The following is a 10,228-nucleotide window of genomic DNA, read 5'->3' on the forward strand; positions in this document are numbered from 1 at the left end:
TCACAAACAACCCTGTACAGCCTTAAAATGAACTAATCAAAAAGCTTTATAACAGCACATACCAATTTTACTGAGTGCCAAAAAGATGAACGAAAACACACAAAAAAGAAGATAGTTGAGTCTTGTCGAGTCATAAAATAGAGAGAGATGTCATGCGTACTCCGAAGTGCTCAGAAAGGTAGTCACCCGACATAACATTTACAAAAAAAATCACCTTCTGCAGCTTCTTTACAATTAGGCAAAAAATGATAAGCAAACGATAAGTGCTTAAAAATACTGGGTTTGGAAAGGACAGAGAAGCGATCCCTGTCGGCTTTTCTTCTCCTTAGACACACCAACCAGACCAAGGGGGGTTTATAAGAAGAAAGAACTGCAGCCATTCTTGATTACATAATGATTATGCGGTAGCTATATATATATAAAAAAAGGCATACAGTCAGTCGTAAAAAGACGGGCACATTCTTTTTTGTTCCTCTTAGTTTTTGTTTTTAGATTTGGACCCTGAAAATCAGTTTGACTCATTCTCAGTGGTCTCAGGCGGTTCCCTTCCACAAGTGGCACTAAGTATTACATATTAGAGGATAGATAAGGAGCTGGAGCTGACCTAGGAGTGTGTGTGTGCAGGGGTGGGGGCTCCTTGTACTATAATGTAGCAGCGACCAGCGACAGCATGCCTGAACATTTGCTATGTTGTCAAAGGGAACTAAAAGAAAACCAACCACGGGGGAGATTTAACTGTTACACACTCATCTGTTACCAGGAAGTGACGGATTTAATCCTAGCATCAACAACCTCGTTTTTAAGTTTCATTTGGTCTTAACAATGCATTGTTCTCTCAATTTGTTTGTTGTCATTACAAAGAAATAAAAAAATATATATAAAAAAAAATAATCACAAGAAAATGAAAGAACAAGAACAAGCAAAACAATTAAGGTAAAAAAAAAAAAATCCCTTTACAAATAAGAAACCATTTTGGCTTAAAGACCACTTGGGAATGCGAGCAAGGTCAATTAAATGGGTAATGCTTTTGAATAAAAAAACAAAATGCCTTTATTATGCTGCCTGGTCTCATGTACACTCCATGTTGAGCATCTCCATCTGTACAGATAAATACTTTTTCATGTTCAAAAAGTGCAGCACTGTGCAAAATTCTTTGACAATTTAGCCTGGGCCCTTTGGGTCTCCCAGCGTAGTTTAGTTCAACCTCGACTGTCTAATTCATGCAATTTGTGTTCATCTGCGACTCTGCAATTTTACAGAGGTAAAAACCCTCCGCACTAAACCAGAAAATGTCTACACAACAAAAATCAGGAAATCACGGTTTTGATTCAGATCGTTCACAGCAAACATCTTAAAGGAATAGTCTGTTTCCGGTGATATCCTATCGGACCGACAGCTCAAACGTTTGCACATAACAACATGAACTAGGTAAGTGCTTTTGGTTTTGAAATGGACATAGCTAAGTGCAATTACAACTGAGAGATGGAGCGAAGGGGGAATAGAAAGCAGTACCATGTTTCTCACTGAGATAGAAGCGACACCACCAAAACCTAACCAATGGCTGCTTCCTCGTCAACAACATTGGACCTATCGAGCCTTCATCAAAATGGCTTCATAATAGCGATGCACGTTAGTAGAAAACGCTCATCGTCCTACGTTTAAAAGGCTCAGTAAAAGAGAAAGACGAATGAAAAAAACGAATGCAACACTAAAAAGACACAGAAGGCCACCGACCTACAAACCAACCCTTGCTTTCTGTCATATAGGCAACGGTACCCAACAGTCCCTGCCTGCAACTACACCGCACATCTGTATCACGTTCGCATCACGTACATCAACAAAGACAAAACATTCATTCAATGCATTTTGGAACAGTTCTTTCTGTTTTTCTTTACACACAAATTACAAAAGAGCTCAAAAAAGCACCATTGAATCGGCTGTGTGACCGGAGCTGTTGAGAGTTTTAAAACCCCGTCAGCTGGTCACCTCCACAAAACAGGTATCTCTTACAGCTTATCTAACGTAATGGTGCGCCAGTCCATACATAGTTCTACACATGATCTGGACCGACACACCTGGGTCATATTCATTAGGGCGCAACGTAGCATAACGACAAGTTCTGGTGATTCAGTCCTTTTTCTTCCGTTTGGTGCCTAATGAATAGGACCCTGGTCTCAGGGGTTACAGGTGTCCTCATGGAACCTTTGATGTGGGCTGGTGGGGTAAAACTAATCTGGTCCCAGATCTGTTTGTGGTGTCTTGCCAATTTCTACGGTCATTGTCACGACAGCACAAACACATCTGGACTAGGCACGGTTACTCACGGGCTAAGTTGGGGAAAGCAAAGACTATAGCATGAGGCTATAATGTGTGTTACATTGATTTGAAAACCGTTTGAATTGGCAAAGGGCCTTGAGTAAGAAATGTCACTTGTTCTGTCCACCCCACCGCACAACGTCAAACAACGTACAAGATGTCACCTGTGTGTATGGGTTGCCAAGACGACCGCCACCTGAGACAAAGGTGAGTTCAGTCGACGTTTGATGCATATGGTTTCACCATTAACACAAACCAAACAGATAAAGTCAAAGCTTAGTTGTGGGGGAGATTGAAGGCTACAAAACTATGTACAGTACACATTTGTTAAATAATTCATTAAGTGCGTGGTTTGAGGCGTTGCTTTGGAAACGAGACTTTTGAGAAAAAGCGTTCCGTTTCATTGGTTCTTGTTCGCGGCGCATCACAATTAACATCCTGGGGATTGGTTCATCATACCCTATTAAATGAGCGTGCATCAAAGCTAGCGGAAACAAAGAGGCAGGCATGCTATTCTGATGCGTAGTAGCCAAAAAGACAAAAATGCACTAAAAATGTCGAGCATTGTTTTGTTTCTTCTTCTTTTTCGACTTTTCTAACAAAAACAAAAGAAAAACACGGATCCGTTTTACAGATAATGCAGTTGGGTCCTGGTCATTCAAAAGTCCAAAAAACAAACATTAGAAAATAAAAAGTAAGAGAGAGAAGTAATAATTCAATCGATATAACAGATAAGAAAAGCAGCTTTTGATATAAATGCATTTTTTAGCACATACAGCCTTTTCTCTGATAAATTCTTTTTTTTCATTGTCTACAATAACTACTTGTCTGTCTCTGTCCAGCTTATTCAGCTGGCTTGATTGGAAAGTTTTCCCCATCGCAGTGGATAACGATCATTCACACCACTGTCCAGGGAGAGGGATGGAGAGAAAGGGGAACGAGAGGGAGGGGAAGAGATAGGGATGAGAAGGAGGAGAGGAGAACAGTCACACAGTCTTGGCTCTCTCCGTCAGTCCCAGTCCTAGGTAAGCCAGAAAGGAGTGTTGAGTGAGGTGGGAGAGGGAGGAGAGGGGGTGGAGGAGAGGAAAGGGGGGGAGGAGGAGGGCGGCCTCTGGAGTCTGAGAGGGGCGAGTGGAATGTGGAGCGGTGGCGGTGGGTGAACAGGGTTGTGAGGGGGATCAGGTGCGCCCGCTCGCAGTTTCCCAACTGCTCGTAGACGTGGCGTGGGGAGGGGAAGAAGAGGGGGGGGCCTCCGCCATTGGTTGTGGTCGCTGTCAGGTAACGCTGGGCTGGGGGCGGGAGTTCCTGTTGACGGTGGTGTTGTTTCCCTGTGATGAGTGACAGGGCACGACAGACTGCAGGGCCTGGGAGGCAGAGAGAATCATGAGGGGCTGCTGCTACCGCTCCCCCCGCTACTCCCATCCCCACCTCCACCTACCCCAGGAGGAAGGGCTCCTCGCCCCGCAAGAACCCACCAGAGAGCCCCCTAGCTGGGCCTGGAACTCCCTCTCGCCGCCTCCTCCCCTTCCCCTCCACCCTGGTGCTTTTGAGGTGGCGGCTGAAGATGAAGGGGTGGGTGGTGGTGAAGGGCACTCCGTACAGCCGGGATTAGAGCGCGGGGCGTGCTTCAGCTTCTTGTGCAGGTTCAGGTTGTCCTTGCGCTTGCAGCTGTAGCCGCAGCGGTCGCAGTGGAAGGGCCGCTCGCCCGTGTGCACGCGCACGTGCTCGATCAGCTTGTTGGCCGTCTTGGACAGGTAGCCGCACTGCTCACACTTGTAGTGGTTGCCGAGGCGATGCTCGCGCACGTGCCTCTCCAGCGCGGGCTGGTCGCACCACACCGACTGGCAGATGCGACACTTGTACTCCATCTTGTAATGGGTCTTCAGGTGGCACTCCATGGCCGCCGGTCGATTGGTGGAATAAATGCAGACGGGGCACCTGGGAAACAGGAAGGAGGAAGTGGAAGGGGGCAGGACATGGGAAATACACACACAATAGCGAGGGGAGGTTTAACGAAGARAGGACTTAAATACACGATGACTAAAATACACACCTTAAGACTTCAACACAAGGGAGGATGAAGAGGGGGAAAGGTGAAGGAGGAAAGGTGTGTGTGATGTGTCCTGAATATTTTACCCTAAGRGAATGATTGGTGGGTGTGTGTGTGTGGTGGAAAGTGTGTGTGTGTTGTTGAAATTTTAAAGTGTGTAGGGTGGGTTGGGGTTGAAAGTGTGTTTGGAGTGGGTTGGTGGTAGGTGGGTGGGGCATGTAGAACTGGGCAGAGACAGGWTGTGGAAAGAGAACAGGATTGGACGGAATTAGGAATGGAAGGATAACTGAAATAAATGGAAATGTGGCACTTACATTTAAATAGCACCATTCATCTGCTCTGGGCCCCAAAGCGCTTCACAAACCCTGCAGAACAGAATCACCTCAGAATACAACCAGCCACGTGGTGAAGACCCTACACACGCCTTCTCTCTCCCATACACTCCTGGACATACACTCCTGAATGAACACTTCTGAGTACACTAAGGATGCACTGGTAAAGGAAGGCCCTTCTCTGTCCTAGACACGCCTCAGTACACACTCCCCGAGTGCACAGTCTTTAGTACACTCTCCTCTTTGGTACACACTACAGCCTCGTCTCTTTTCTCCATTGTCTGCAACTTCTCGTCTGTCTTTTGTCCAGCTTATTCAGCTGGCTTGATTTGAAAGTGTTCTCCATTGCAGTGGATAACCATCACTCAGTCACCCCACCGTCCACTGCTGAGCACACACTACTTAGTACACAATCCTGTCTGGACACACTACTCTAGAGTCTAGACTAGAGATACCCTCTTGAACTGGACTGAGGGGGCAGCTGTGTTTGGGCTACCTGCTTTTAATTCTGACCTATCAAACCTTAACCGCACAGCTAATGTGGACTGTCTGTCTGGTTTTAAAGTCAGGATAGAGGATGGATTTTTAACAAACATTAAAACACTCTACTATAATGACTGAACTAATTGCACCCTTGAACATTTGAAATGTGAAATAAATACATTCCCATGTACCTAAAATTGACTAATACTGTTAGCAGTGTTGATGGTGTGTGTGTGTGTGTTCCTGTATTGACCAATGAACGTGGAGAGAATCGGTGGTTCCGTATTGAGACCTCAACCGTGCCTCTACTCCTTGTAACAAGACAATAACAGATACCTCAGTAAACTACGACCCTGACTCTCTCACTCCAAACACAAACCAACATCTGATCTAATGCTACCGATGGCTAGACAATGGACAGTATCTGGTGAATAGTGGTGACAGCTTGACATTAAACATGGTCAAGTGACCGWGTAGGCCGATCAGTTAATGGCGAGATGAGTTCAATGGCGTCTGATTGATATCGATGGCTCTACACGTGCATTGACTGACTGCGTATCATGGCAAACAACTTCGACAAATAGATACAAACAAAAAAAAGAAACACATAAAAATGACAGTGACTGTTGTGTGTTAACTAACAATCTGTTTCTACTGCGCTTAAATATTTTCCTAGATGTCTGCTCAGATTTCCTGTTAAGTGATTGCATGTGAATGCATGTACTACTTTCAATCCAGATGGTTTCAAATGCAATCTGGGAAAATAGAACATCTATGTGGTATTAAATATGCATCTGTGTGTGCAGGCTTTAAAAGCACAGCGCTAGGCTAATGTCATTAGCATGTTGTTGCGTGTGTGTTGGAGGAGCTTCATGGCTAGGCTAATGTCATTAGCATGTTGTTGCGTGTGTGTTGGAGGAGCGTCATGGCTAGGCTAATGTCATTAGCATGTTGCTGTGTGTGTGTTGGAGGAGCTTCATGTACTGGCAGCGTTGGTTTAACATGAACAGACGGGCTAAATGGCTATGTATGGTTTACTGTGTGTGTGTGTGTGTGTACATCACACAGTACAACAGAGGCTCCTATAGGGGTATAGGAGCATTGGGTCAGAGGGGGACAGTGTTTGGTATCTAGGGCTGTGAGTGTAATAGGGGTTTATATATACTCTGTGGATGTCTTAATAGCTTCAGTGAGCTAGATGTCCTATGCATGTAAAGGTGTATGTTGGACAGTGTCTGTGTGTTGACGTCATCTAGTTTGAAAGTGTGGCTGAATGCATGCACACATTTACAGTTCAGACTRCGTGTTTATGCATGTGGTCTTACACGCGTGTTTTCGACTTAATGTGCATACTTAATGTGCATGCTATAGTCAGTCGGTCAGTGGGTTACCGTCTGGCTGCGCGTCTGTACGTGTGTGAGGGAGGAGTCGGGGTAGGGTAGGGTGGGGGGGTGGTGGAGTAGGAACCTCTGTCTGTACTTGCTTTCCTTACTTGAGCCCTCCGGTGGGGACGGTGTGGCACTTCTTGTGCTCCAGCAGCTGCTCGGGCGTCTTCAGGAACTTGTGGCACACGTCGCACTCGAACATGCGYGTGATCAGGTGGATCTGGAGGTGGCGCTCGTACATGGTCCGCGTCTTGCACACAAAGTTGCAGAAGACGCACTCGAAGCCTGGTGGGGGGGGGAGAGGGAGTTAGCATGACTGCAGTGCTCCTCGTCCTCTAAATTAAACATCACCCCCGTGATATCCTTGTGTGTGGCTCAAATTATTGCTCGTATTTTACCTCACATTACGGACACATCACACACACCTTTACGTCACTGCATAATTTACGTGAAAAAAGTCTGTGCTTTTGCATGCTAGCTGTTCGAGGAGACTTCCAGTCATTGCGCTAACGCTAGTTAGCAATAGCATGCGAAACTACATCTAACTTCCTGCATACTGGACGCAGAGACGTAAACATGGTATCCATGAGTTCATCTGACTCTGGGGAAGTAGATAAAGGGGTGGGCTTACACTATCTCTTTAAAGGCCCAGTGCAGTCAAAATTCTGTTTTCTGTGTTTAATATCATATTGTACAACAGCTGATGAAACTAATACTGTAAAAGTGTGAAGAAATGTGATCAGTGTTATTTCCTGATAGCTGCTGGTTGAAAATACAACCTACACAGAACCTTCTAACCAGCAGGTTTGCGTGAGCAGGAGTTTCAGATTTTCATGGTGACATCACCAGGTGGTCAATTAGTTAATAGACCAATAACAAAGAGAGTTCCAAACCTCTCTGCCAATAACAGYTAGTTTTCAGTTTTCCCCTCTCCACTCAGACCCCTCCCAGACAGTCCTAGCAAAAATCTTGCTTGAGAAGTAGTTTTTTGCACATTTGTAATGGAATCTATTACAGCAAGGTACTTATTGTTACCCAGAAATGATTTGATATTGAGATAAAAACGGCTGCATTGGGCCTTTAAGGATACAGAATTGTAAGTAGATTAAATTAACTGTAGTTCTACATAATGTTCCAGCCTATACATCCCAGAACTCCTTGCCTTTCTCAGATTCAGATTCTCTTCAGTTCCTGATCCCGAGTGGCTGCTGGAGCTGGATTGGCTGCCTGCAGAGGAGGGAGGGGCCAGCAGGTTCTTGAGCTCCTCATTGGCATGGGTAAGTTCTCCACCCTCTGAGCTGTTCAGCGAATCGCTGAGGCCGACAGGGAGGAGGAGGTGCTCTTAGTCTCACTGAGGGGGTCCGCGAGTTCAGACCTAGGAAGAAGAGACGCCAAGAGTCAATCATCATCAACATCATCAGCATTGTCATCATCGTGACAATCATCATCATCCAATTCAGAAAATGTACCATTGTAATTACATTTCACTTCACTTCCTGAATGATTAAGTAATATACCCAATTCTGTCACTACCAGCACTGCCACCGTCATCATAACTGGTTTCTCAACATTAGACAGGGTACCTCAACCCAATAAAAGAGGAAAAGCACTAAACTACAGTCAAAACACACACACACACACACACACACACACACACACACACACACACACACACACACACACACACACACACACACACACACACACACACACACACACACACACACACACACACACACAGTTGAATACAAAATGAAAATCACACACACTGAGGCAGGCAGGCTCAGCTTCAGGGCCATGTCCTCTGACTGGAGCCCTGCTGCCAGTCCAATCAACAGCCAGTATGCTTTTATTGATCTCTCTTTTTCTCTCTCTCTCTGTGTTTGACCGCACTTCTCTGGGATAGAGGAGAGAGAGTATGAGAGAGAGAGAGAAGAGGGGAGGAGGGTCACGGCTAAGGGAGCTAAGATGGCGGGAGCAACTCAGGGCACAGCTCAACAAAGGGCATTCAGTCAGGAGAAAGAGGGAGGGAGGAGGAGGTGAAGGAGTATAGGGCTGCTGGCTGCCTGGATTGTGAAATGGCCGACGCCAGCTACCTCACACACACACACGACACAGGCACATACACACAGAGGCATTCACACAGACACATTCAAAAACACATATTGTGCATAGCCTACACACGCTATCCTTGAGAATGAGAGAATGCAGGTATAGAAACGCAGAAAGCAGAGAGTGAAATAGCATTGTATCCATCTCTCTCAACGCCGAAGACCTCTAGAGGTAGATTAAAGACAAAACGAGACTCACCACTCCACTATCTAAGGGAGCTATAGAGTACATTATGCTCTGAACATTCAAAGAGTACTTGTCCCTTGTGGGAAACCACATCATTTATCATCCCTGTTGCATATTCCTTGTTAGCTCTTTTTCCAAGGCCAAGATGCTATTGAAGCATGTATTTAGTCAAACGCACTTCACTTTTTATGAGGGTGGAGAACGTTGTAAACTTGTGTTACACTCCCTACGGATTGGACAGTGAAGCGAAAACTTTAAAGGTGGCTCTATACTCCACCATTTTGAATTTGAGATCAAGCGTTTTATATGATGCGACAGTACAGAATGTCACCTTTTATTTGAGGGTATTTTCATACATACCGTTCAGAAATGAAGCACCTAATGTATCTAGTCCCCCATTTGAAGCAGTCATATATATTTGGACAAATTCACTGTGTATTGAAGTAGTTAAAAGTTTAGTATTTGGTCCCATATTCCTAGCATGCAATGACTACATCAAGCATGTGACTCTAGTAACTTGTTGGATGTATTTGCAGTTTGTTTTGGTTGTGTATCAGATTGTTGTGCCCAATAGAAATGAATGGTAAATATATATCTGTGTCATTAGAGTCAGTTTTATTGTAAGAAAGAAAAAAAATATGTTTTCTGAACGCTTCTACATTAATGTGGATTCTACAATTACGGATAATCATGAATGAATCATGAATAATGATGAGTGACAAAAGTTACAGATGCATAAATATCTGCTAATGGACCAGAATCTGGGAGATTGAATGTATCTCTGTCCTGTTCCTACTGTACCACCACACAGTATCTCTGTCCTGTTCTACTGTACCACACACACACAGTATCTCTGTCCTGTTCCTACTGTACCACCACACACACAGTATCTCTGTCCTGTTCCTACTGTACCACCACACACACAGTATCTCTGTCCTGTTCCTACTGTACCACACACACAGTATCTCTGTCCTGTTCTACTGTACCACACCACACAGTATCTCTGTCCTGTTCCTACTGTACCACCACACACAGTATCTCTGTCCTGTTCCTACTGTACCACCACACACACAGTATCTCTGTCCTGTTCCTACTGTACCACCACACACACAGTATCTCTGTCCTGTTCCTACTGTACCACACACACAGTATCTCTGTCCTGTTCCTACTGTACCACACACACAGTATCTCTGTCCTGTTCTACTGTACCACCACACACACAGTATCTCTGTCCTGTTCCTACTGTACCACCACACACACAGTATCTCTGTCTGTTTCCTACTGTACCACACACACACAGTATCTCTGTCCTGTTCCTAATGTACCACCACACAGTATCTCTGTCCTGTTCCTACTGTACCACC

At 45.1% G+C, this 10,228-nt stretch overlaps 1 protein-coding gene across 1 annotated transcript; it reads right to left on the reverse strand.

The window, feature by feature from the left end:
* Positions 1-2,898: 2,898 nt before the first annotated feature.
* LOC139027468 (zinc finger protein 813-like) lies at positions 2,899-8,138 on the reverse strand. Its single transcript, XM_070442677.1, has 2 exons — positions 6,674-8,138; positions 2,899-4,254 (listed from the first exon to the last, which is right to left on the reverse strand). Exons 1-2 carry the CDS (start codon positions 6,805-6,807, stop codon positions 3,729-3,731), a joined length of 660 nt encoding a protein of 219 aa, XP_070298778.1. The 5' UTR covers positions 6,808-8,138; the 3' UTR covers positions 2,899-3,728.
* Between the last annotated feature and the right edge of the window lie 2,090 nt (positions 8,139-10,228).

The sequence above is a fragment of the Salvelinus sp. IW2-2015 genome, unplaced genomic scaffold, assembly GCF_002910315.2.
Source record: "Salvelinus sp. IW2-2015 unplaced genomic scaffold, ASM291031v2 Un_scaffold16466, whole genome shotgun sequence".
Classification (NCBI taxonomy): Eukaryota; Metazoa; Chordata; class Actinopteri; order Salmoniformes; family Salmonidae; genus Salvelinus; species Salvelinus sp. IW2-2015.